Source organism: Thamnophis elegans, chromosome 6, assembly GCF_009769535.1.
Source record: "Thamnophis elegans isolate rThaEle1 chromosome 6, rThaEle1.pri, whole genome shotgun sequence".
NCBI classification, from domain to species: Eukaryota; Metazoa; Chordata; class Lepidosauria; order Squamata; family Colubridae; genus Thamnophis; species Thamnophis elegans.
In genome coordinates, this window is record NC_045546.1 from 10979863 (window position 1) to 11007650 (window position 27788).

The 27788-nt window shown below is 43.8% G+C and overlaps 1 protein-coding gene across 1 annotated transcript in view; it reads right to left on the reverse strand.

Moving 5' to 3' along the window:
• Positions 1-24891: 24891 nt before the first annotated feature.
• Positions 24892-27788, reverse strand: part of SLC36A4 (solute carrier family 36 member 4) — a 47205-nt gene continuing 44308 nt past the window's right edge. The window contains 1 exon segment of the mRNA XM_032220481.1: positions 24892-25887. Coding sequence (XP_032076372.1) covers positions 25580-25887 — 308 coding nt within the window. The 3' untranslated portion in view covers positions 24892-25579.

A 27788-nucleotide genomic window follows, 5' to 3' on the forward strand; every position in this document is an offset into this window, starting at 1 on the left:
TATACATGTGTGTGTACATCTGTATATATTACTCATTCTGCATTCTGACTTCTAAGATAACACGATTAATTCATAACACTATTCAGAAAGATTGTGTTCCTGAAGCATCCTTTTTTCAAACCTAGAAATTTGCACTTTATCTTCCTTTGTGAAGAAATTATAATTGCAAGAGGCAATTATTTGTGGTAGAATAAGGGCAGACAATTTTACTAGCCTTTACTAGTTAGCTGTTTTTTTAGCAAACAAATTTTACTTTGAAGGTTTTTAGCAAACCTTCAAACAAATTCAAAAAGGATGTGAACCTTTATGTATCTTCAAGGAAATTAGCATGCCGGTTTCAAATAAAACTGATTACAGCATTTAAAATATTGATGCCTTAATATTTCAATACGGTAGCACAGAAAATGAATTTAGAATGCTTCATCTATAAAATATTTGGGGAAAATGCTTGCCATTTTGGAAAGCAATCATTTTATTCTTTCTTATCCTAGGTATTTTTGAAACGCCATCACATTTATTTCCAATAAATAATATATACGTAGGTTGCATGGATTACTTTATTAGATGCAATTCATCCTATTGGAAGGGAGGGGGGAAATGCTTTGACTTTTCAATGTTCCATTTTTGTCTAAATGGGAAGAAGCTCTTCTGCCCCCTAAAAATCAATATTGGAGTATAGGAATGATTGAGATCATTCCAGAAGCATTCTTAGCCCAAGTCCCCGATTCCCTTGAGGAAATGTCAAATGCTCAATTAACCAGAGCCATTTTGTTAAGCTGATTATGTAAAACTCCAAGATGTTCTACCATCTGAGACATAGGGCAAAACACCACACATAAAACTCCCCTTTTTACAACCCTGTGATCCCTTAATTCAGGGTAGAGTTAGGGTGTTGGATGGAGCTGTGCGTTTACTGGCTGGATGCCCTTCCTTATGCCGCACTGAGTTCACAGCAGTTTGTGCTGTGAGGAATGGAAGGATTTACATTCCTTGCAGACAGCTGGTAATTTCCATCCTTTTAGAGGGGCGGTGACTCAGTGGCTAAGACACTGAGCTTGTCGATCAGATGTCGGCAATTCAGCGGTTCGAATCCCTAGCGCCGAGTAATGGAGTGAGCAGCCGTTACTGGCCCCAGCTTCTGCCAACCTAGCAGTTCGAAAGCATATAAAAAATGCAAGTAGAATAATAGGAGCCACCTTTGGTGGGAAGGTAACAGCGTTCCATGTGCCTTTGGCGTTTAGTCATCCCGGCCATATAACCACAGAGACGTCTTCGGACAGCACTGGCTCTTTGGCTTTGAAATGGAGATGAGCACTGCCCCCTAGAGTCAGGAATGACTAGCACAAATGTGCGAGGGGAACCTTTACGTTTACCTTAGAGGGTCCTTGAAGCAGATAAACTGTTTGTTGTGACTATAAACAAGAACCTGATGCTGAGCTTGGTTGTTTTCTTGCAGACAGAGATGTTACCTAATTCGGTAATGAAAAGTCTACAGGAAAACAAGCTCTGAGAGCACCAAGAACTCTACAGCTCAACCCTGAACTACAAATATTCTCTTCTATTGATAATAGTCTCTTAACAGTCCTGGTTGCTACATCAGGCTTGATTCATAACCATTCACCATTTCTGCTGATGTCCGGAAGACTGCCAAGATCTTTTCCAATGCTGTTATTCCGTATTCTGAGCTACGTGCAGCCCAGATGAAAATGGAACAAAGGCATAAGCTGTTTTTCCTTGATTGATTGGTCGGAGTTGGCTACTGATGTTCCATTTGTCTCCTCTCCTGCGCAATATTTAGCTGATTTTATTTTTCCTTTCCTTTTTTTCTGGACCTACGATAGCATTTTGTGAACAAGAAATAAGACTACTTTGATTTGGGGCATTATCCTTCACTGCACATGTAATTAAAATTGCTTCAAACACTGTACCATTCTTTCTTAAGTTTGACTACAGTTTAGTAAAAAAAATAAAATAAATGCAAACAGAATTTGTACCACACCAAAAAAAAAAGTATATTTTACAGCTGAAAGAAGATAGTCCAAGTCAAGCCACACTGATTTCTCTGCCAAGGAGCTCACTATGAAGAGATCTCATGCTCTATAGCACAAGGGTGTCCAAACTTGGCAACTTTAAGACTTCTGGACTTCAACTCCCAGAAAGAGAATTTTCTGACATTTACTTCTCACATAGCCTTATATAAGGTAAAGGTTCCCCTCACACATATGTGCTAGTCGTTCCTGACTCTAGAGGGCGGTGCTCATCTCCGCTTCAAAGCCAAAGAGCCAGCACTGTCTGAAGATGTCTCCATGGTCATGTGGCCGGCATGACTAAATGCCGAAGGCGCACAGAACGCTGTTACCTTCCCACCAAAGGTGGTTCCTGTTTTTCTACTTGCATTTTTACATGCTTTCGAACTGCCCAGTTGGCAGAAGCTGGAACAAGTAACGGGAGCTCACTCCGTTATACGGTGCTAGGGATTCGAACCGCCGAACTGCCAACCTTCTGATCGACAAGCTCAGCGTCTTAGCCACTTAGCCACCATTATTCCTTACTTGTGGCATCCTTATCAGTGGCACCCTTTTTAGCCACTGAGCCACCTTTATTCCCATATATAGATAATCCTTAACTTACAACAGTTTGTTTAGTAACTGTTGAAAGTTGCAACAGTACTGAAAAAAGTGACTCATGACCCTTTTTCACATTTAAGACCAATCCAGCATCCCCATGTGATGTCATCAAAATTCAGACACTTGGCAACTGGCTCATATTTTGTGATGGTTGCAGTATCCTGGGGTCCCCTTTTGCAACCATCTGACAAGCAAAGTCCATAAGGAAGCCAGATTCACTTCACAATCATTTTACCAGCTCAACAACTGCAGTGACTCACTTAACAACTTTGGCAAGAAAGCTTGCAAAATGGGGCAAAGCTCATTGAGTAACTGTCCCACTTAGCAACAGAAATGTTGGCCTCAGTTGTGGTCGTAAATCAAGGACTACCTGTATACTCATGTGTTCTGACCCCCCCCCCTTCACACACCAAAGCACGCCGAGACAAAGATATTTCAAGGATTTATTAACACACAGACTAGCCCTTGGCAGCAATCCAGCACAGACTAGACCTTGGCAGCAATCCAGCACAGACTAACCTTGGCAGCAATCCAGCCTGCCAAGCTAGCCACGAGAGTTCTCCAGCTCTAGTAAATACGTTGACTCCTGCAACGAGCGTGTGGACAATCATTCCTTTTATAGTCTTGAGAGGAGCCTAATTACCACCAGCTGAGTGTAATCATCTCCTGTAACTGCGTAACTGTTCTTTACGCCTATTAGCCCTCCGTTGCCGGGCATCCAGGATCAACTCCCTTGTCTCCTCCCCACTGCTCCAATGCATGATGTCAGGATCACACTCCCTTGTCTCCTCCCCACTGGTCCAAGGCTCAGGTGCCTCCTGGTGGCCAACCAGCCTCTCTGCGCCCTTCTCGGAGTCGGAACCCTGTCCAGGGTCTTCCACATCCTCCAGAGCCAACTCATAGTGCCCCTCACTGTCGGAGTCCGATGGCAGCTCCAACGGCTCCTGCTGGGCCACAACACTCATGGATAAGTCCATGTGTGGATAAGCTGACCCTCAAACATTTAACCAAAATATCATAAATAATGTGCCACCCAGAGTAAGCTGACCTTTGAAACTTTTTGCATGTTTTAATTTTCACGCTTGGCTTATTTGCAAAGAGGCCGATTTTTAGGACAAAAGTTGCGGGTCTGCTTATTTAAGGATAGGCTTATTATCATCAGCTTTTAACAACCCCATAGTTCCTTGCAGGGTGGAGTCTGGGCAACTGAATGGAGCTGAGTGTTTCCTGGACAGATGCCCTTACTGTCGCCAATGCGGAGGTTTGTTTTTTTTTCCCCAGCAGATACATTCCAGAGATGGGATTCACTTACCTTCTGTACCGGGTTCGCAAATGCCTCGTCTGCATATGCGTACCGGCTTCTGCCCATGCACAATGTTCATGCATTATGACAGGAGGGCGGCCTCCCCTACCGGTTCACCCGAACCGGAGAGAACCGGCTGAATCCCACCTCTGATATATTCCCAGTATGCCCAGAGAGAGAATTATCTGCCTCTACCTAGGATCAAACTTACAGCCTCCTGATTGTGAGGCAAGAGCTCTACCTCTAGGCCACTGCACCGCTCCTGAAGATTGGCTTATCTGGGAATATATAAGGGATAAATAAGTACCTTTTAAAAAGAATTTATTTTTTATATATATATATATTTTTAAATATGTTTATTTCCATTTCATTCCATACAATCACATGTATACTGTGCATAACCGGGGCATATAATATTGAATAATAAACACAGCCTTCCCTTTTATAGACAATACCCCCTAAAATACAAACCCAATATACCACCTTGACCCACCATACACCCTCTTTCACCCCCCTCCAACTTTCGTTCTTCCTTCCAACATTCCCCTCTACTTCCTACTTCCCCTCCCCCTCTATCACTCCTCTCTCCCAATACATTCCCTCCCTTCCTTCTCCTCCTGCCTCCAATCCTCTCTCCCACCCTCTCTACCCCTCTTTCTTCTTTCGCTCTACTCCTCCCTTCAGTGTATTTCTATTGTCTATCAATATATTCAGCTTGTCCTATTTTTACACTAACATTAAAGAGCCACAGTATACAAGTGCAATCATGTGCTTTAAGATCTAACACATATTATATTTCCCCCCTCCCCCTAAAACCCCACCTCCCTTCCCTCCCCCCGACTTCCCAGAGCCCGTACACGGTATAGCTTTTTAACAAACACAGTCTAAAATATCTTAAAACAAAGAAGATTAAAAAAAAAAAAAAAGAAAGTCAATAAGATCTCTACATTGGACTCAGCTTCTTACTGTTACCCAAACTTTAAACAGTTTAACTTATTGCTAATCTTAAGCATAGGCTATCTGGAGTTTCTTAGTCCCATATTTTAAAAGAATTGAGGGGGGGGGAAATCTATCATATATACTCATGGATAAGCCCATCTGTGATTAAGCTGAAGCCAATTTGAGAAAGGGGTCTATTTTAGCATCTAAAAGTATTGGCTTATCCACAAATACACATGGTAGCTATTCTTAAGACTTCAATTTTCTAAAAGCAGAGGGTGAAATTTTCCAGGAGGCATGTTGAAATGAGTTATTCCCTTTCAAAACATTTGACAGCATTTTATTAGGTTATTTCCTGAAATCTCACAAGACATTGATTCCACCTCAAACACAATCTCTGACACCTACAAGTAAATAAAGACAAAAAAAATTGTGGTGAAGAAGTGCAATGAACAATCGGCTGGGACCGATTGTTCATTGCACTTCTTCACCACAATTTTTGTGGATTGGGAACAATCCATCATTGTTATGGATACAGATGTCCATGAGAATTTTTCCCGGGATGGACAATACTACAATCGGGAATCAGATAGCTATCCATATGCACAATGCGTAGCATTAAAAAAAACAAACCCATTTCTGCTTCTAGGAAGAAATTTCTGTTTCATATTACTGGATGTTTTTCAAATAATTGCCAAAATGATGCTAATAAAATGACGAAACTAATTTTAATCCAAGGATTAAAATTAAACCATGATAAATCAATTTGCCTTGCGTGTGGCACATTATTTATGATATTTTTGGGGTTTAAAATGTAAGGGCCAGCTTATCGGTGGATGGGGCTTCTCCGGGAGTATGCAGGTAGTCTTCGACGTACAACCACAAAATTTCTGTTGCAAAGTGAGACACCTCACTTAAGGGGATTCTGCCCCATTTTACCACCTTTCCTGCCAAAGTTATTAAGTGAAGCACTGCAGTTATTGAGTTAGGAAGACAGTTGTTAAGTGAATCTGGCTTCCCCAGAAGATCGCAAAAGAAGATCACATGACACGCACACCCCCGGAAACTGCAGCCGTCATAAATATGAGTCAGTTGCCAAGCTTCTGAATTTTGATCACATAATCCATGGGGCTGCTGCAACTATCGTAAATGTGAAAAAGGGTCATAAGTCCCTTTTTCAGCGCTGTTGTATGTGCGCCCCCCACGAGCTCATGAGCAGGCAGGGGCACCACGAATCGGTCCTTTGCTGTTTCCAGAGTGACTTTGTGAGCTAGATCTAAGCACCCCGGGGGCCGGATCCGGCCCACGGGCCTTGAGTTTGACACACCTGTCTTAAATTTTGGACTTTAGAGGTACCTTGCTCAATAGCAGTAACTGTGAGAGGGATCTTGGAATCCTAGTGGACAACCATTTAATTATGAGCCAGCAGTGTGCAGCAGCTGCTAAAAAAGCCAACAAAGTTCTAGGCTGCATCAACAGAGGGATAGAATCAAGATCATATGAAGTGTAAATATCACTTTATAAGGCCTTGGTAAGGCTACACTTGGAATACTGCATCCAGTTTTGGTCGCCACGATGTAAAAAAGATGTGCAAACTCTAAAAAGAGTGCAGAGAAGAGCAACAAAGATGATTAGGGGACTGGAGGCTAAAACATATGAAGAACGGTTGCAGGAACTGGGTATGTCTAGTTTAATGAAAAGAAGGACTAGGGGAGACATGATAGCAGTCTTCCAATATCTCGGGGGCTGCCACAAAGAAGAGGGAGTCAAGCTATTCTCCAAGGCACTTGAGGGTAGAACAAGAAACAATGGGTGGAAACTAACCAAGGAGAGAATCAACTTAGAACTAAGGAGAAATTTCCTGAGAGTGGGAGCAATTAATCAGTGGAACAACTTGCTTCCAGAAGTTGTAAATGCTCCAACACTGGAAGTTTTTAAGATGTTGGATAACCACTTGTCTGAAATGGTGTAGGGTTTCCTGCCTAAACAGGGGGTTGGACTAGAAGACCACCAAGGTCCCTTCCAACTCTCTTCTCTTCTAAATGAATACTTTTTAAAAAGGGCATCAAGCTGAACCATAACTCTTCATCAGTGATGGCTAGATAGGATCAACTTTTCAAAGAGCAAATATGCCCCCGAACAATACTTTCTCCTGGAAGCAAATGCCAGTTAGGTTTTTATCTCCAGATTTTGAAAGGCAGCTTACAGAACACGAGGCTGGGCTACGTAGGGCTGTCACATTCCGACAAGGGATTCTGCTCCCTTATTATGATAAAATGTGGCAGAGAAGGCCTTCAAGAAATAGATATTTCCAGTTTTGTGTCTGCCTGATATTGTGTAACGGGCAGTGGGAATAACCTTAATGAACAGAGGAAGAGTAGCAACCAAGGCATCAGTCAGATAAATAAAAACTGGTTCCAGGGCAAAAATGTTATTTTGAGAAAGTGTCTTAGGCTGGATGCTAGAACACGGAACATGGAATAATAGGGTTAGAAGGGGCCTTGGAGGACTTCTACTCCAACCCTATGCCTATGGCAGTAGATCCTATATCTGTTGTGGCCCGCCAGCAGCCAGCGGAGCTGGCAACAGAGTAGGACAGTGAGGAGGTTGGGGAGGAACATGGGCCAGTCCTGGAGTCTGGAGAAGGCTCAGACGAGGGCGCTGCATTGGAGGCAGAGATGGGGCCGAGGCCGTCTGACAGTTCTTAGCTGCCTTCGGAGCCACACAGCAGTGAGGCAGAGGAACAGCTGGAGCCTGTTCCCAGTGTGCGCATGCGCAGAGCTGCCAGAAGAAAAGAACAGCTAGCAAAGCCAACAAAACCCTTCTCCCAATCTCCGTGGCTCCAGCTCGTCCTCTTCCACAGATTCAGGTTCCGACATGACAGAAATCTTCACCTTTTTACAATGTTTACCCTCCCGGTTCCTAAAGTTCTCCCACACTCCAGCAAAACTGAGATATAGAATCCAGAAGATGAGCCTGCCATGAAAGAGGCAGGCAGGTGGTGGTGTATTTGATCCTCCACAATTGGTATCGGACCTGGGTACTTGAGAGACCGCCTCCTGCCAATTACCTCCCATAGACCTATTAGATCCCACAGATTAGGCCTCCTCCGAATTCCATCTGCTGGCCAGTGTCGGCTGGCAACTCCCCGGGGGAGGGCCTTCTCTGTGGCTGCTCCGGCCCTCTGGAACGATCTTCCCGTTGAGATCCGGACCCTCACCACCCTTCCGGCTTTCCGCAAAGCCATTAAGACCTGGCTGTTCCGGCAGGCCTGGGGCTTCTGAATCTCTTAGCCCCACTTAAGGGTATGACTGTTGTTGTTTTCACTATGTGTATGTCTTTTTATTTTCTATTTTGTATCCCCCTTCCCTCTTTGATTGTTAGCCACCCTGAGTCTCTCGGGAATAGGGCGGCATACAAACTGAATCAATCAATCAATCAATCACAATTGGGATCCTATCGGTGGTGAAATCTAAAAAATTTTTTACGACCTATGAGCATGGGTTGGTGGGCGTGGCTTGGTGGGGTCATGTGACTATGTAGTCATGTAACTGGGGGATCAAATGACAGAAACTCACTTTAACAATGTCCTGCTGGAGCAGGGTAGGACTAGATGACCTCCAGGTCCCTTTCCAGCCCTGGATTATCCTCTGAAGATGTGTCTAGTGCCAGGTTTGTAGTCCTTCCTTCCTCTCCTTTTTCTCACCCCCCCTCACTTTCTTTTTCTTTCGTTCTTTCTCTTTCTTTCTCCCTTCTTTCTTTCTCTCTCTCTCTCCTTCTTTCCTTCTTTCTTTCTCAGCACCCCGCACCCCCTGTTTTTGGCTGTGCACCGTGCAATCATCACAACTTTTTTAAAAAACTTTTTTTTTTAGTATTTTTTGCTACCGGTTCTGCAAACCAGTAGCATTTTTTACTACCCGTTCGGGCGAACCGACCCAAACTCGTAGCATTTCACCCCCTGGATCCTATCCACATTATTTTTGATTGTCTTCCATCTTACCCAGTTACCCAGCCATTGCCCGTTAAGATGCAAGAAATACAGCCACTTTGTTTCTGTTAATCATTCGGTTGCAGCTTGGCTTATTGAAGTATAATAGAGACAGATTAGACTCCATGCTGCACACGGAGTGTCTAAGATTCTTAATTATACGAGAAACTGCTTCTTAATTTGATTTGATTTGATTCTTTAGGAATCTCGCTAATTCAATCTGCTTTAGCTCTGTCTCACACAGATGCGCCGTCTGGCTGATGTCAAATTTCCACCCAACCTTCCCACAGAAAATGCTCCTTTTTCACCCACCCCCTCACACCATCTGGAGGGTTTCCCAGTGGGGGAAAATGTGCTATTTTGCAGTGATGAGATGAATTAATCCAAATCAAACCCTTAGCGCAGTGTTTCTCAACCTTGGCAACTTGAAGATGTCTGGACTTCAAGTCCCAGAATTCTGGGAGTTGAAGTCCAGACATCTTCAAGTTGCCAAGGTTGAGAAACACTGCCTTAGCGGGTACAATTTTGAAAAGGAAATGAAGACAAACTAGGCCCAGGCCTACAGCTTGTCCTTCTGTTGTGGTCCTATCCCTCAAGGGGGCAGAGGGAAAGCTTTGTCCCATCCAAAATTAGAGACATGCACGTTGCTTATACTTCCAGGTTTTCTAATGCAGATTTCCACTCTCATAGGTTTTATGTCCAGAATTATGTCAAGGTAATTATCTTCCTGCAGACATACACCATATTGCCAAAAGTATTCGCTCACAACTGATTTTGATTATTCGGATGGGTGAGCGAATACTTTTGGCAATATAGTGTATGGTCATTCCGGACATAAACATGCTGGCCTCTTTCATGGTATCAAAGATTTTTACCAATAATTCAATATAAGATGTGGCTATGGTTCTTTAGCTCTTCTGCCTAAACCAGTGGTGGGTTCCAGGTGGTACGGCCCAGTACAGCTGTACTGGTAGTAGCTGGGAGCAGAGGCCACTGTACCAGTATGGTGGCTCGTTTGGCCTACTTGCCTGCCCGTGTTCCATAGCTGTTTATAACGCGACCAGCCAATTGCATACGTGTGCACAGCGTGCAGCGCCCGCTCAACCTCCGCCGACCAGCTGGGTGTCGCAGGACAGTGGCCTGCCTGACTAGAACGCCCGTCCCCATGCACAGCGTACTGGTTGCGACAGGATCAGGAATCCACCACTAGTCTAAACAGCAAGAATCCAACATGATTCCAGCAGGACGGATTTCTCCTGAGGTTGCTTTTACTTTGCAAAACATCCTAGAATGACTTTGTGTCCTTCAAGAGGCTTAATTCTATGTTTTGGCAGTCCTCGACTTACAACAATTTACTTAGTGACCGTTGGAACTTAAAATCAGCACTGGAAAAAATGACCTGTGACCATTTTTCACACGACCATTGGAGCATGCGTATAGTCATGTGATCAAAGTTCAGCTGCTCGGCACTGACTCATATTATCTTCTTTATATTCCAAACTTAAAAAAGAAAGAAAAACCCTTAAATGGAGATCAAAAACAATCAAATCAATCAAATCAAGCATTATAAAAAAAGGAAATTTTAATCCATAGTTATAAGCAAAAGTGAAAAAAGAAGAAGAAAGAATTAATCCATTCAGTTTAAAACATAGGGAGCCCCTGCAAAAGTTGCATCCATGAAAAAAAAATAGAAATGGATAACACACTAGATCAATCTCGCTGCCTACAGTCTTCTGTCTTCAATCTTAACTTAACTTAAATTTTTTTTCTTGGGTAGTCTCTTCTTCTAATAATAAAATTTCCTCACCAATTCAACACACTTTGTCTTTCCGCTTTCTTCCCATTCCGGAGCTGTCCCAACTTCAGCAGCTTCATTAGCTGTGTTTCTGTCACCGGGAAAAAAGGGCTATTCCTGGATCTTTCAGTGACTTTGCGGTGTCCCTGAGATCAGCAGGAGGTGCCCTTCTCAATCACCGTCTCTGTGGGACGGTTTAGGTCCAAATGGACCGTCCAGCAGCAGAAATTTGACTGTGATCTCGGAGTACCAAAATGGCATGTTGTGCCGTTGCGACATCAGAATTCCTCCCCTGCCTTTTGCAACCTTCTGACAAGCAAAGTCAGCAGGGGAAGCCTGATTCACTTAACAACTATGTGACTAACTTAACAAACCGCAGTGATTCACTTAACTGCGGCAAGAAAGGTTGTAAAATAGGGCAAAACTCACTTAACAGACATCTCACTTGGGAACAGAAATTTTGGGGCTCAATTGTGGTCTTAAGTCAAAGACTATTTGTAGACTTCATTCTGCTGGATTTTACTCTGCTGTGAGGACATTGTTTGCCAGATTTCATTAATTGGATTCTAAAAAGATGCGAGAAAAAAATCTCATCGATTCCCATTTCACACCAAACCTACATTTTTCTCTCTCCCTGGGTGCAATAAAAAGCACTAAGAAATTCTTCTGGATTTGAATTTGCTCTAAGTCAGGGGTGTCCAAACTTGGGAACTTTATGACTTGTGGACTTCAACTCCTAGAATTCCTCATGCATGGCTGGCTGGGGAATTCTGGGAGTTGAAGTCCACAAGTCTTAAAGTTCCCAAATTAGATTAGATTAGATTACTTTATTTGTATGCCGCCCTTTTCCCTGAGGGGACTCAGGGCGGCTCACAATTCAAGGGAGGGGAAAACAACAAAATTACAAAATATAAAGACATACACAGTTAAGAAACACAACAATCATACCATTCGGAGTGGGGCTGCAAGTCTTTAGTCCCAGGCATGTCGGAACAGCCAGGTTTTAAGGGCTATGCGGAAGGCCTGGAGGGTGGTGAGGGTACGAATCTCCACGGGGAGTTCGTTCCACAGGGTCGGAGCAGCCCCAGAGAAGGCCCTCCTCCGGGTAGTCGCCAGTCGACACTGGGCGGCTGATGGAATTCGGAGGAGGCCTAGTCTGTGGGATCTTATTGGTCTAGTGGAGGTAATTGGCAGCAGGCGGTCTCTCCCTTCCAACTCTGCTATTGTATTGTATTGCATACATTGATTTGCAAATAGTTTGGACACCCCTGCTCTAAGTTCTACTTCCAGCCTCAGTCCAGGCACTCCAAATATTGAATTGTGGTGACTCTGAGCAATAGATCGTGCTTACATGTTAGATGTATCATTAGTCATCCTGGCAGTGTTTTTAATTTTAAAAAATGAATAAATATGTAACAAATAATCTCTTTTTCTTCCGCTCTAAGGTTAGCAATTTGGTTGATGAAAAATATAGCTCAATGCATGGTGCTTTTTCAGAAGCCACAATGAACAATAATAAATGACCAGCTAACATTTTAATATAGGAAAAGGCACAATTCTTTCCTCAAAGATCTACAAATGTAGAGGCAAAAAATGCTAGTTGTTAACTAAACAACTGCACCGGAGCAAAGTATCGGTTTAAATTCTTTACAAATACTAATGAGACTTTGGTAACCATTTCCTAAAAACAAGCAAAGTGGATTAAGCGCTATTCCCCCCCAAAACATTCTTATTCTTGGATAATTATAGGTGTGACCATAAAAAATTTTCCCTTGTTTTATTTGGAATTTTGTTTTCCTTTTGTCTCTTAAAGTAAAAGCCGTTGCCATAAGCCAAAAAGTCCCTTGAAGAGACAATGAAAACATAAACTTGGAATATTACATTCAGTTTTGGTTGCCACAATGTAGAAAAGATGTGGAGACTCTAGAAAAAGTGCAGAGAAGAGCAACAAAGATGATTAGGGGACTGGAGGCTAAAACATATGAAGAATGGTTGCAGGAACTGGGTAATGTCTAGTTTAATGAAAAGAAGGACTAGGGGAGACATGATAGCAGTGTTCCAATATCTCAGGGGTTTCCACAAAGAAGAGGGAGTCAAACTATTCTCCAAAGCATCTGAGAGTAGAACAAGAAGCAATGGGTGGGAACTAATCAAGGAGAGAAGCAACTTAGAACTGAGGAGAAATTTCCTGATAGTTAGAACAATTAATCAGTGGAACAGCTTGCCTCCAGAAGTTGTGAATGCCCCAACACTGGAAGTTTTTAAGAAGATGTTGGATAACCATTTGTCTGAAACGGTATGGGTTTTCCTGCCTAGGCAGGGGGTTGGACTAAAAGACCTCCAAGGTCCCTTCCAACTCTGCTATTGTATTGTATTGCATACATTAATTTGCAAATAGTCTGCAAATTAGCATAAGCTTTCAAATATAAACATAAAAAAATCAATCTTTTTATTTAATAAATAGCCTGAGCTACTACCTGAGTTTGGGCCTGACAAATGGCCTTCACTGACCAGATGCCATTTTATTTGACTTCATTGAAAATCTTACCAATTATTGGTAAGAAAAGTTGTGGGAGTTTCATCACTGGAAGCTTTCAAGAAGAGACTGGACTGCTGTCTGTCAGAAATGGTGTAGGGTCTCCTGCTTGGGCAGGTGATTGGACTAGATGACCTACAAGGTCCCTTCCAACTCTGTTAATCTGTATTTATACCCGTGCTATATTTCAATATTATCAATATGAAACATCAAAGATGGCCTTAGAATATATGGAAGGTCGCCACGATGTAGAAAACATGTGGAGAGACTCTAGAAAGAGTGCAGAGAAGAACAACAAAGAGGATTAGGGGACTGGAGACTAAAATATATGAAGAACAATTGCAGGAACTGGGTATGTCTAGTTTAATAAAAAGAAGGACTAGGGAAGACATGATAGTAGTCTTCCAATATCTCAGGGGTTGACACAAAGAAGAGGGAGTCAAACTATTCTCCAAGGCACCTGAGGGCAGGACAAGAAGCAATGGGTGGAAATTAATCAAGGAGAGAAGCAACTTAGAACTGAGGAGAAATTTCCTGACACTTAGAACAATTAATCAGTGGAACAACTTGCCTCCAGAAGTTGTGAATGCCCCAACACTGGAAGTTTTTAAGAAGATGTTGGATAGCCATTTGTCTGAAACGGTATAGGGTTTCCTGCCTAGGCAGGGGGGGGTGGACTAGAAGACCTCCAAGGTCCCTTCCAACTCTGCTATTGTATTGTTATTGTATTGTATCATGCAACTCAGTTGGTAGCATCAATAAACCCCCAAAATTTTTCTACAAGTTACCACTAAATGATTATTTGATCGAGATGGTTGAGTGCTATCAATAAAAAATAATATTTGTATTTGGAGGGCGAAAAATGGCCCTTTGAGCAAACCGGAAGTCTGTTTCTAATTTTCGGTTTGCCCGTAGGGCCGGTTTTTCGTGCTCTAGGGGCTTCAAGGAAGCCTCCGGAGGGCAAAAAACGGCCTCAAAAGAAGGCCAAAGTCAGCTGCCCCGCGGGCGCATGCGCACTGGAGCTGACAGGGCAACACCTCGTGTGCCCTAACAAATGGCTCTGCGTGCCACCTGTGGCACGCGTGCCATAGGTTCACCATCACAGGTATAGGGTTTTCTGCCTGAGCAGAGGGTTGGACTAGAAGACCTCCATGGTCCCCTCCAACTATTTTATTCTGTTATTCATGATTCCACTCCACAATTTTACAAAGCAGAGATTCCAAACAAAATAGTTAAGCTTATAGAGTCATTTCTGTAAAACAATATATTGGCACATCCTCCCCCCTCCACCCCTTCTCAAAGTCTGTGATTTATTGTTGCTCTTGGCAGTTGACAGAAAACATTTCAAATGAAGACAAATTTTTGTACCACCAGGAGTTTGCCCAGACAGATGGATCTACCTGAAGAGAAAAAAGCAGATACGTTTCTTTTGTACTATTTTCTATTCCTGACAACATGCCATAAAAATAAATATTCTGGAGGGTGGGTGGGGGGAGAACTTGACAAAAATATCCATATGGATTAAAATGATGACAAGTCGATAGCCAGTGACAGTCAAGAAATCTGAGAAGGGACAAGGGAATAAGAAAGCGGCAGGGTGGAGAGCAGAAAACGGAAGACAAGTGAAATGGTCATAAATTGAGGACTAATTGTATGCAGAAGATAGTAGTGGGCCCCTTATGAAAGCTTGGCATTTCTTAGGGTTGTTGGAAGAAATATCCATCTGGGTCCAGTTCCAAGTGGGGAAAAAGACACTGGATTCATGGAAGTTGCTTGGAAGGAAGGTGTCAGGTTTCCTAAAAATGCCCTAATTGATTCATGAGTATCGAGCCAAGTTTCAATACAAAAACTAGCCATTTATTAGGAGCACCATAGGCAAGATCTTTTCGCAGTCAGACCTAAGCTTTGTTTGAGTTATATCTGAACTTTACCCCTATTCCTTCCCTCCCCTCAGTCTGTGTCATAAATCACATTCCCCAATGAGGTGCACCCCTCCCAAGCCTGCCTGCAGTAATCTGAGATCTGACTTCAGCCGACAGTATGCGTGGAATGGGCTCCCCCCCTCCTTCTCTTACTATAGCAACGTTAGAAGTTGACATTCGGCTCCCCTCACTTTCCAAAAGCAACCTGTGCGAAGCAAAAACAATTTGAGTACAAGTATAGGATTTAAGGCTACCCCCAGGTTTGTTTGGATTTTCTGCATGGGGTCTTTCTATAAGGCGATCAGCCTGCATAGTTCTACTCTTTACCCTAGATGCCTCTGACAGAAGGTTTATCGATGAACAGGATCACATGCCTGGAAGATCTTCAGCGGAGAAAAAAGGGAAGAGATGCTGAAAGTGTCTGGATTTTATGCCCTCTCTGGGCTTTTGAATGTGAGGTTGTATTCTGATTGGTTGTCAGACTTCCATGGGGCCATGAAAGGGGTAACTTTGTAGTTGTGTTTTGAGTCCCAAGCTTGGTTGAGTCTTGCTGGGTGATGTAATCTTCCCAGGTGCCATGTAGTCAGTTCTGTTGCTAGATGGGTAGAGGACTAATCCTATCTTTGTTGGATCTTGGATGAGGGCATTTGCCTATGAACAGATCTAGCTATCTCTTTATCTCCCCAAGTGTGGACATCTGCTGTGGGCTGTTGAGGAGGGTGAGGCCTATTAAGAGTGAGTCTGCTTCCTGCCTAAAACCATGTTTCTCCATTTCTCATCCAGGAAAATATAATATTCTGCCTTTTAATATTTACTAGAATATTTCATTTTTCTAGGAGAGGGGTGGGTGCTAACTTCCTACAGGGTATTGCCAGCCCAGGAAGAAAGCTTTTCTTTCCTCTTTGTCCTATTGACGAAGGTGTTATTTCAAATAAATTAACACTTCATATTCTACGCACAGAATAATGTAGGCAGATGCATAGATTTGGATCTAAATCAGTACATCAGAAGAGAGAGCATTGGACAATGAATATTTTTTGCTCAACTGCCAACATAATACATTGAAAACATCCCCTTTTCATGTGTCTTGCATCGCATGGTAGGAAGTTAAAACCCACCCTTCTCCTAGAAAAAATGAAATATCCTGGAAAATATTGAAAAGGCATAATATTATATTTCCCTGGGTAAGAAAGGAAGAAACATGTTTTTAGGCAGGCAACAGACTCACCCTTAATAGCCCTCGTCTTTGTCAATGGGCCATTAAAAGGCGTGAACCAGTCTATTCTACATAACAAAGAGCTCCCCTTCAGATCCAGATTGATGGGATTAAGGCATGATATTATTAGCCCTTCATCCATCTCTCCACAGAGCACCTGAGAAGAAGCAATGCTCAACCAAACTTGGACTCAAAGCACAACCTAAAGATTTGCCCCTGCATGGCGCCTTGGGAGCCTGACAACCAATCAGAAAACAAGATCAAGATCAAAGCCCAGAGAGGACATAAAACCAGGAACTTTCAGCATCTCGGTCTCTTTTCTGATGAAAGGCTGAGTCAACCTTCACCCGGTCAAAAACGAACTCCTGGCAGTTGGCAGAATTTGCCTGCAATACCATCATGCCATCAAGGGTTTTTTAGACCTTTGATTTTAGAATAAATTAATTCACTCATCTTAAGCCTTCTATTCTGCCACACGCATTGTGTGTGTCTGTGTTTAATTTGAAGACCAGAGCTGAAGAGGATTGGAGAAAAATGAGACTGAGAAGATGATCTGAGTAAACGACCCGCTTTTTGCTCAATTTTAACCCCCCCCCCAGCCCCCAGGACTCGCCATCTTCAGGCTATAAAAAACCTGGCTCCTCATTTTACCAATCTCAGAAGGATGGAAGGTTGAGTCAACCTTGAGCCCGTCAGGATCGAACTGCTGGCAATCGGTAGAATTAGCCTGCAGTGCTGCATTCGAACCACTGTGCCACCATAGCTCATATTAAGCCAGCCAAGTAAAGGGCCCATGGGGGCGGGGGATCTACCTTCATCTGTGGTCTCTTCTTGGCTTATCCCACAACAATGTTCTTCTGGCCAAGAGTATGGAATGAGATCAAAGCACCATTTTAATTTCCCACAATAGCTCTGAAGTAGCGTTGCATTGAAAGTTCTCAGGTAACTGACAGAGATATGGAACTGTAGCATCTCCCCCATTGTGGGGTTAGGCTGCAGTCCCAACTGCTCAAAAAAGTATGGAGAGATTTCTCTGATTCCAAACTTCCACCCAACCTTCCCACCCCCAATGGATTTGCCAATTTTCCGCAGGAAAAAAAAATCCATTTTAAACAAACCAGAAACTCTACCAAATCGTTTTTAAGACGGATAACACCCCTCTGAACTTCTGCATTCAAGTAAGCGAAAATGAACATTAAGCATTTTGTTTTTAAACTGTGAAACCAATGATGTGCAAATTACAGTAGCACAGCATATTAGCTACCACCTTGTAAGTCCTTAATTGCTATACCACCCTCAAAACATTAGTTATGTTGGATGCTTCCAAAATAAATAAGTTATGATGCAGAACAGATTTATTTCAATTTTCCATTAAGGAAGGAGCCCAACTGCACCTACATCTTATGGGGGAGGCAAAAAATTGTGTTGTGCAAGACCAACTCAAAGTATATGTTAAGTAAAGGACAACTATTGAACTTGTATATATTTGAACTCATTGAACGTAGCAACGTTTCCATTTCCACTGCAATTCTTCACTTTGCCGTAAACAAGATTATCACTTCGTGATTCAGCTGGATGAATCAGAGAAACTTATCTAAGTTGGCTCTTTATAGAACAACAATTCTTATTTTATCAGGATTGCATTCATTGGTAAGATGTTAAAGGACTTGGAGGCAAAATGGTACGATGAAGGGTTGAGGGAGCTAGATATGTCTACTCCATCGCGTGCCAAAAGCGGGTGGAGTGCAGGGGGACGTGCACGGGCATGCCCACACCCATAATTCTATGTGCGCAAACCTGCACATGCATGCACGATCCCCACCCTCCTCTGCTTTTTGCAGGCAATGGACCCATTTTTTGCCCTCCCCAGGTAGGAGCCTGGGGAGGGCAAAAACACCCCCACACCACCCAGAGGCCCTCCGGAAGTTTCAGGATGATTCCTTGAAGCCTCTGGAGGGCGACAAACAGCCTAACAGGCAAACCGGAAGTCCATTCCCGAACTACCGGTTTGTCCGTAGGGCCATTTTTTGCCCTCCGGGAGGCTTCAGGAAAACCTCTGGAGGGCAAAAAACGGCCAAAAATGAAGGCCAAAGTCAGCTGGCCAACACATGCATGCCCGCTGGAGCTGACAAGACAATGCCACACGTGCCCTAACAAATGGCTTCAGGTGCCACCTGTGGCACATGTGCCATAGGTTTGCCATTATGAGTCTAGCCTATTGAAAAGAAGAATTAGTGGGGACATGATAGCCAGAGGTGGGATTCAGCCGGTTCAGACCGGTTCGCTCGAACCGGTAGCAGAAATACCCACCCCAGCTGTATGCCATCCTATTTAGGCACGTTTTTAAGGCCAGGCGCTTGGGAGGAAGGCGTGCGTGTGAGCAAAGCACATGTGTGGAAGGGCGGGCACATGCGCAGGTGTGGCATATGCGCCAGCAAAGAGAGCGTGTGCGCCTGTGAAGCGAGTGTGCACACGTGAGGCAAAGAGGTGGTAACAAAATGTGAAACCCACCGCTGTTTATAGCTGTCTTCCTACTACAAACTCTATTTTAGGGCTGCCACAGAGAAGAAGGGATCAACTTATTCTCCAAAACATTAGAGGACAGGACAAGAAATAATGATTGGAAGCTTGTTGACGAGAGAACCAACCTAGGAGGACAAATTTTCTGACAATGACAACAAGTAATCAATGGAATAACTTGTCTCCTAGAGTTGTGGATGCTCCATCACCGGAACCTTTCAAAAATAGACAAGACAACCATTTGACTGGAGTGTATAAAGTCTCCTGCCTTGAGCAGTGGGTTAGACTAGAAGATCTTCCACAATCCCTTCCAACATGATTCTACTACGGTTTGGTTATGGTTTGGTTATGGTTTATTAAACTTGTATGCCGCCCTATTCCCAGAAGGGACTCGGGGCGGCTAACAAACTCATAGGGAAGGGGGGTAATACAACGAAAGCCAAAACAAGACAAACAATTCTACATGATCTATATGTAATAATCTTGGCAATGTTTGACAACTGGCATGAATTTATGACTGTTTGCCTTGGCCTCGGGTCCTGTGATGTTCTTTTGCAACCATCCAACATGCAACATTAATGGGGAAGGAGGATTCACTTAACAACCGTGTTACTCACTTAGCAACTGTAATGCTTCACTTAACAACTGTCAAGAATGGTCATAAAATGGGGCAAAACTCATTTAAGATATGTCTCACTTTAGCCACAGAAACGCTGGGCTCAATTGTGGTTATAAGTCAAGGACTACGTGGAGTCTCACTGTTTTAGTCACTGTGGGAATCACCCCAGTTCATTTATTATTTTAGGTGGTTCCAGCCCTATAAAATAAGAATCTTTGTTTGAAGCAGGAGTGCAATTCATCCCATCTGCATAAACAGCATTTTAGCTTAGCCAAAGCCAAGTGTCAAACTTGATTTCATTGAGGGCCGCATCAGTGTGTTTTATCTCGGTAAGGGGGGGGGAGTGGGCGTGGCCAGGGTGGGCATGGCCAACTCAATATCACTCAAGTTGGGGGCACCTGTGGTGGCTCATGTGCTGCACTAGAGGAAGGGCTCCCAACCTCCATTTTTGGCTGAGATAGCAGCCCTCCCAAGTTCTGTTTTTGCTGGCCGAGGCACCATGGGCCAGTCCTTTGCTGTTTCTAGGGCGGCCCTGCGGGCCAGATCAAAACACCCCACTGGCCGGATCTGGCCCCCAGATCTTCAGTTTGACACTCCTGGCTTAGCACTTGGTTCTGTATAGTTTTAGGAGGGGGAAAAAAACACTTGGAGAACAGCAGAAAGCTTGGTATTTATTTTTCTCTGCAGCCACACACTACTTTCACTGCAGAAAACCTGCTGCTGTGATTAATTTTTGGCAGCAGGAGTTATTTCCCAAATGGCCGATGAGAAGAGGATCAAAAGGGACATGCATAAAGCAGTGAAGTTTAGACCGGCGTATAAATGTAGCTGCCAATATCTCCCCCGTCGCACCTGCCCACTTCACCCCCAGGTCTGAAAAGCCACTAAAATGATGCCTTGAAGAATGTTGGAAGAAAAACGCGGAGTAATTATATTGCAACGTTTTTTATTAAGTTAAAAACTCCATAGGCAACCAAACGCATGGGCTTTTTGTTTACACAGAGCCTGTGCCTACGGAAAGTTAGTAATGAGTAGGTGGCACACTTTTTAATGCAGCCCCATGTATACACTGCATTAAAGCCGCCCACCATTAAAAAAAAAACACTTTGATATAAATTTATGTAATGCATACAAACATAATACTTTTGCTCCATACGCTTAAAACATCCACAGGAATTCCTTTCTTTTGTTTTGCTGCCGATTGCCGTTTTAAATTGTTTTAAACTCTGCAGTCTTTTGTTTTCTCCAGCTGTTCTTCACGGGAGCTTCCTATCTTATTGCTCTCTGTCTTCAAAACCGTCGTTATTATTATCGTGCTTTAAAAATCCTTTTTAAGATCTTTGGCAAGCACTTTTTGGAACTTGATTTCCTACAGTGCAACTGCTCCGATTCAGATATCCTGAGAGGTGTGCCTTTGTGCCTCGGGAATTTGCTTCCTTAATGGTTTTTTTATTTTTTTTACATAATAGACATAAAAAAACATAGTGTCACCACTCTATTCCAACTCAAGTTAAGCGCTACGGAGGTGAAGGCCTTCTATTGGTACGATGTGCTGGATCAGCCCCCTTGAAGTCACAAGCTCCTACATGGTAGGAAAAGACTGGGGTGTGTGGGGGAAATCTACACGGGGAACACCTGGCTTTATAATGCTTCGAGTCCCATCAACGACAGCAATTGGGGAAGGAAAAGGAGATACACCTTTGTACCCAGGGGACGCATAGCAACAAATATGGATGGTCGCTAGGCAGGCCAGACAAGAGTAGCTGAACGCGATAGTAAGGTTGAATGAAACTACATGCTCTTCAGAGGAAAGGAATTCAATGGCACTGACATGTAAAATCTGTATCCACTTTGGGAAAAACAATCCTTCCATTTCTCTCACAAAAGGCACATCATAAATAGACTTTACAAATGTACGTAGTATTGGGTTAACCTTGTCATTTGCGTGGGCTACAGATTAGGGCACAGGTATCAAATTCGATTTCATTGAGGGCCACATCAGGGTTGTGTTTGACCCTGTGGGGCCAGGATGGGCGTGGCTGGGGTGCGCATGGCCAGCATGATACTGTATCACTCCTGTTAGGGGCCACCTGTGGTGGCCTGAATGCTTTGCCGGCACAAATGGGTTCCCGAGCTCCGTTTTCGGCGGGGAGCGCCTCCTGCAACCCTCTGCCAGTGAAAACGGAGCTCAAGAGATCCACACACAATCCTCGCGAGCTCCATTTTTGCTAGCAGAGGCACTGCGGGTCAGTCCTTCCTGTACCCGTGGGCCAAATCTAAGTACCCCACAGGCCAGATCTGGGCCCCGGGTCTTGAGTTTGATACCCTTGGATTAGTGTCACCGAGTCTCATCTTTCTTCATTTTGGCAAAGATTCCAAGCACAGTTCAAGGACAAAGCATGGACCTTCTGGATGCATTTGGCAATTTTGAACCTTGTAAATGCACCCAGGGCACCGCCAAAACCAAAAGGGGAAGACAAACCAGAATTGGCATTCTCTGCGATGAAGACAAATAGGTTAAATTATTCTTTGGCAACTGTTTACACTGGGGGCCGATGCAGATGCTAATTGTTGCAGTACCTTACATTTGAAGATACACCTGCACGGTCCGATATTGGGGTTAAGAATACATGTCTACCCCCACAAACTATTTACTTGCAGCAAACCTGAAATGTCCAGTCAGAGCACTGTTTCTCAACTTTGGAAACTTGAAGATGAGTGGATTTCAGCTCCCAGAATTCCCTTCAGTTTTAGGAACTGCAGTCCACACTTCTTCAAGCTGTCAAAGTTGAAAAGTCCCGATTCAGAAGGTGTCAAGGGATACTGAGCAGGTCTTGCTTGAAAACTGGAGCTCATCCTCCTCCATTATTTTTTACATGACTAGAGCAGGCAGGCTTGAAAATACTGGTCATTGGCCACGCGCTCAGCGATAAGCAACACTGTTATAACATTTTTAACTCGTTTTGTGCAGGGAAATTTGTCTACTCCGAAATCATGTTGCCCAGTAAAAAGTAACCTCAAGTTCACAGGCCAATCAGGAAGAAGAATATGGATGACAGACAGCAGTGGGATTCCAAATAGTTTCCTACTGGTTCCATGAGAGTGCGCTTCGCACGCCCTCACGCCTAATATGCAGTTAGCAATAGCAATAGCAATAGCGGTTAGACTTATATATCGCTTCATAGGGCTTTCAGCCCTCTCTAAGCGGTTTACAGAGTCAGCATATCGCCCCCACAGTCTGGGTCCTCATTTCACCTATCTCGGAAGGATGGAAGGCTGAGCCAACCTTGAGCCGGTGAGATTTGAACCGCTGAACTGGAGATAGCAGTCAGCTGAAGTGGCCTGCAGTACTGCACCCTAACCACTGCGCCACCTCGTGCGCACACAGCACTGGTGAGCTGAGCTGTTGTTTAGCTCAGCTTTGGCGCAGCAATCTTCTCTGGCTCGCAAATCAGCTGAGCTAAAAAAAAACAAGGGAATATAGGACAGGGAAGGCGGGGTGGGAGGGAGGGCGGGGCCAGCCAGAGGTGATATTTGCCAGATCTCTGAACTACTCAAAAAATTTCCACTACTGGTTCATTAGAACCAGTCCGTACTGGCTGAATACCACCTCTGATGACAGATCAAGAAAATGTAGGTTGAAAGTTAGGCTTTTTACTTTAAGGATTGCAGAGTCTGTTAAAACTGCACAGTGAACATACCTCCCGTTGTTTTTTGCATTCCAGAAAAACTAGAGGTTTTGAGTGCATAAATTCAGGGATGACGAGGCAACAATTAGGAGAAAGAATTATGTTGCTTTGCATTTCCTTTTTTTCCCTCCCCTTCTCTTTGCCTCCGTCTAGGTTTCTCAAAGGTGGGATGCACAGAGAAAGAGGTTCAAGAAGAAGGAATCAAAAGACTTTAGCACAGGAATATAAATCCCGAGCGGAAAAAGGTGAAGTCATGTGACATATCTTGCATGTTGTTGCATGACTTATGAAGACAGGTAGCCCTTGACTTACGAGAAGTCGGGAGACAAGCCATTTCCGGCCTCCGGAGGGCTTCCAGAGAGGTGGGGAGGGCCGTTTTTGCCCTCTCCAGGCTCCTAGAAAGGGTCTGGAGCCTTGGGAGGGCGAAAAATGGGTCCACCGTGCCATCACATGCCAAAAGCGAGGGGAGTGCGGAGGGGTCACACGCGCATGTGCAGAGGGAGAGTGCATAGAATTATGCGACCCCCCCATGCTCCCCCCACTTTTGGCATGCAGTGGCACGAGAGCAGACTTCATCATGTTTAGAATATACCTGAAAATGTCTAAGTTCAAATCGTGGCTATTATTAAGTCTAATTGTTTCCAACTTGTTTACTCTTATTGGGATTAAGTCTCAAGGTTTACGGCATCCCCATATGATGAAACTCTTTGCCTTTGGGGGGAAAAAGAGCAGATTAAAGCATAAAGGATACGTACGCATGATTTCCACATAAAGTGAAATTCTGCAGAGAAATCTCTTTTGCAACCAAACAGTGCTAACATACAAATATAGAAGTGCTCTATGTAGTTAGAAATAAATAGAAAAATACAGCTTTCTGTGAAACTGTAATATTACTCCTAGGGGGGGAGATGTCTGTGATAATCCACTATTGTGGCTTGACTCTGTTACCAAGACCCAAGCAAGGTACTGCATCTCCAAAATTTCATCATCCTTCTTCCTTTACATCAGAGGTGTCAAACTCGTGGACCGCGGGCTGAATGCATCATGCGTTGGCCAGGCCCAACCCCGGTTTAGCGAACAGGAGTGGGGGGAGTTACGGTACATCACATGACGACAACATGAGGACACAAGTTTGACACTTCCGCTTTACATCATATAAAGAATTTGCACGATCGAGATCTAAGTCTGAAGACTTAGCAGACTTTAAGAGAAATTACTAATACATTGAACCAAAGGTGCTTTTTCAAGAGGCCACTGGACTTTCTTGTTTTTCTTTGAAGATCTTTCGCTTCTCATCCAAGAAGCTTCTACAGCTCTGACTGGACGGTGGGGAATGGAAGGCTTTATACTGCTTGTAGACAGCTGGTCATTTGCATCCTTTTAGAGAGTCATTGAGGCCACTTGTAGGTTTATCTGTGTCCTCAGGGTCACCTGAGTACTGCAAATGGGTGTGGAGCCTTCTTGGAACTGTTGAAAGGACTGTGTTGTAGGACAGAAAGAACTGCTTATCGTCTGTCTACAACACCGTCCTTTCAACAGTTCCAAGAAGCGCCACACAATTTGCATTACTGAAGTGACTCTGAGGACACAGATAAACCTGCAGGTGTCCTCAATGATTCTCTAAAAGAATGCAAATAATCAGCTGTCTGAAAAGAGTATAAATCCTTCCATTCTCCACCATCCAGTCAGACCTGAAGAAATTTCTTGGATGAGAAGCAAAATATCTTCAAGGAAAAACAAGGAAGTCCAATTGTCTCTTGGAAAAAGCATCTTTGGGACAACCATGACTTGGGTGACTGAGAATCTCCGCAGACACTAATGTGATGAGTTTATCTTGCTCTCCCAACCTAAACCACGGAGAGAGTGTTAATTCAGGGACACAAGGTCTAATCTCAAGACGGAAAAACTGCAGTGATGGGATGGGCTTAAGTCCTTGGCCGTTTGGGGAGCAGAATCCACCAGAAAGCATTTCTCCTTGTCTTTCCAGTAGACACATAAAATTCAAAACATAAAAGAGGATTTACACATTACACGCAGAGAGAAACGGACGATATCCCCATTTTTGCATAAAACCTTGTTAATCACTGAAGTTACGCAAAGAGGCTCTCAAAAGACTGACAACTTTAAATAAGGAAGTTGGCAGGGATTATTCTCTCAATGTGAGATGTCCAAACATGATATCAAGAAGTGTTCTTTCTGGTCCCGTTTGCAAAGAAATACGTAGCAGTCCATGATGCTTGAACGGAAGGGAAGAAAAATCTTGAATAAGTTGTATCCTCCACAGGAGCAGATTTTGGTGGAGGGAGGGGGGAAAAATATCCTTCCTCCAATCCTTCTCTTTTTCAAAACCTGCCCATCTGGAATCTCTTTGGTTTTGCAAACACGCATCTGTTATGAAATTCAAGAGGCCCACAATCTTCTGGCGTTAATTGGGCCCCTTGGCCAAGTGGGAAGTGTTGAAGCAAGTTGCTGAACTAACCGTGGCATTCTCAAAAAGCAAAGTTGTGGGGCAGATAATCTCTTTCACACTCACGTAGGTGCCAGCTATGAAACCGATCACGCCAAGGAGGGCGATGGAAACGTCTTTGAAGATCACCCATCTGCTTAGCTTCTCCTTGTAAAAGGTGAGGATTTCAATCAACGGAGGCATGATCAAGGCCAACGTGCTGCTGCTTACGGCGCCAACCAGCGAGATCACGATGTCCAGACGGGGGATGGATATCGCTATAGCACCTGGGGGAAGAGAGAGAGAGAACCCAAAAGGGAAAGTTCATTTTTGCTTAAGGAACCTGGTGTCTTGCGACAGAAGAATCCATGTACAAAAATGGAAGGATATTGTGATTCCAGTGGTGGAGAAAGGGAGAAAGGCAACCTTAGTTTAATATATTTGTACTGTAACTGGTTCTCCAATCAATGGAAGGCAGGTATGAATAAGTTATGCTCCTTCTTTTACAACTCTGTAATCCCGTAATTCAGAGTAAATTTGGGGCGACTGGTGGGTTTCAAATTTTTTTTTACTACCAGTTCTGTGGATGTGGCATGGCTTGGTGGGCGTGGCAGGGGAAGGAAACTGTAAAATCTCCATTCCCTCCCCACTCCAGGGAAAGGTTACTGCAAAATCCCCATTTCCTCCCAATCAGTTGGGACTCCGGGGAGGAGGCAGAGAATAGATGGGAGCGGGGCCAGTCAAAGGTGGTATTTACCAGTTCTCCAAACTACTCAAAATTTCTGCTACCGGTTCTCCAGAACTGGTCAGAACCCGCTGAATACCACCTCTGGACTGGATGGAGCTGATCATTTACTGGCCAATTTACTGGCCCTTCATGATATTGGACCTGGGTACTTGAGAGACCGCCTGCTGCCAATCACCTCCAATAGACCGATCAGATACCACAGATTAGGCCTCCTACGAATTCCATCCGCCGGCCAATGTCGACTGGCGACTACCCTGAGGAGAGCCTTCTCTGTGGCTGCTCCGACCCTCTGGAACGAACTCCCCGTGGAGATTCGAACCCTCACCACCCTCCAGGCCTTCTGCAAAGCCCTTAAAACCTGGTTGTTCCGACAGGCCTGGGGCTAAAGAGCTTCTGCCCCCCTCCTCGAATGGTATGGTTGTTGTGTGTTTTTAAATTGTGTACTGTTATGTTTGTCTTTTTATCCCCTGTCTGTACCCCTCTCCCTGATTGAATTGTGAGCCGCCCTGAGTCCCCTTCGGGGAAAAGGGCGGCATATAAATGAAATAAATCCAATCCAATCCAATCCAATTGTCCTTTGACACCATATGAAAAAGTTATTCATGGTACGAAAAAAAAAATCTTTCCTTGACAAAGAAACTCCTTCTATATAAACAGCACAAAATGAACTTGATTATTTTCAGCCAAATTATTTACATATAGCTGTGGTGTTCTGCATCAAACATTCTTGGAAGGGAAGGAGGGAGGGAGGGAGGGAAGGAGGGAGGGAAGGAGGGAGAGAGAGAGAGAGAGAGAGAGAGAGAGAGAGAGAGGGAGAGAGAGAGAGATTTGGAGAGTTAAATATAACACTCCAATACACCCATACTTGTCGCTTTATTCTTCATGACTCATATTGTTTATTTTTTTCAGTTGAAAGGACTTGCTGTAATGTCTCCTCTTTATAAACTATATAACTACATACCAGCTCAGTTTTGTTGAAGTCCCAAGGAGAAATGATTTATCTTCCCACCCGATAGATCAATTTTTTTCCAGAGAATTGAACTGGTTGCTCTGTTCTTCAGCTGTTATTTTCTTACACCAGGTTAATGTCACTAAAGTACCTCTTCAGTTGTGAAAGCATTTGACACAAATAACAGTTGGTGTTGCTGATAATGGACCTTGCCATCCATCAGCCCTTTTGGACAGTCAAGTGATAAATATAAATGGCTGGGGAGGTTATAAATTAAAGCTAAAGGGGCAACAGAGCTGGGATAAGAGTAGAATGGAATATCAACCCACAGAAACTTTTTTACAAGAACAGTTTGAGGATGAGGCAATAATCCATGTCTTGACAGGCTTCCAAGCAAAGCATAGCTGTACGGAGGGTGGAGGGGGGGGGCAGGATACAGCCAAATGATCTTCCATTTAATAACAAAGTTGAATAAATCTCATAAGCATCTC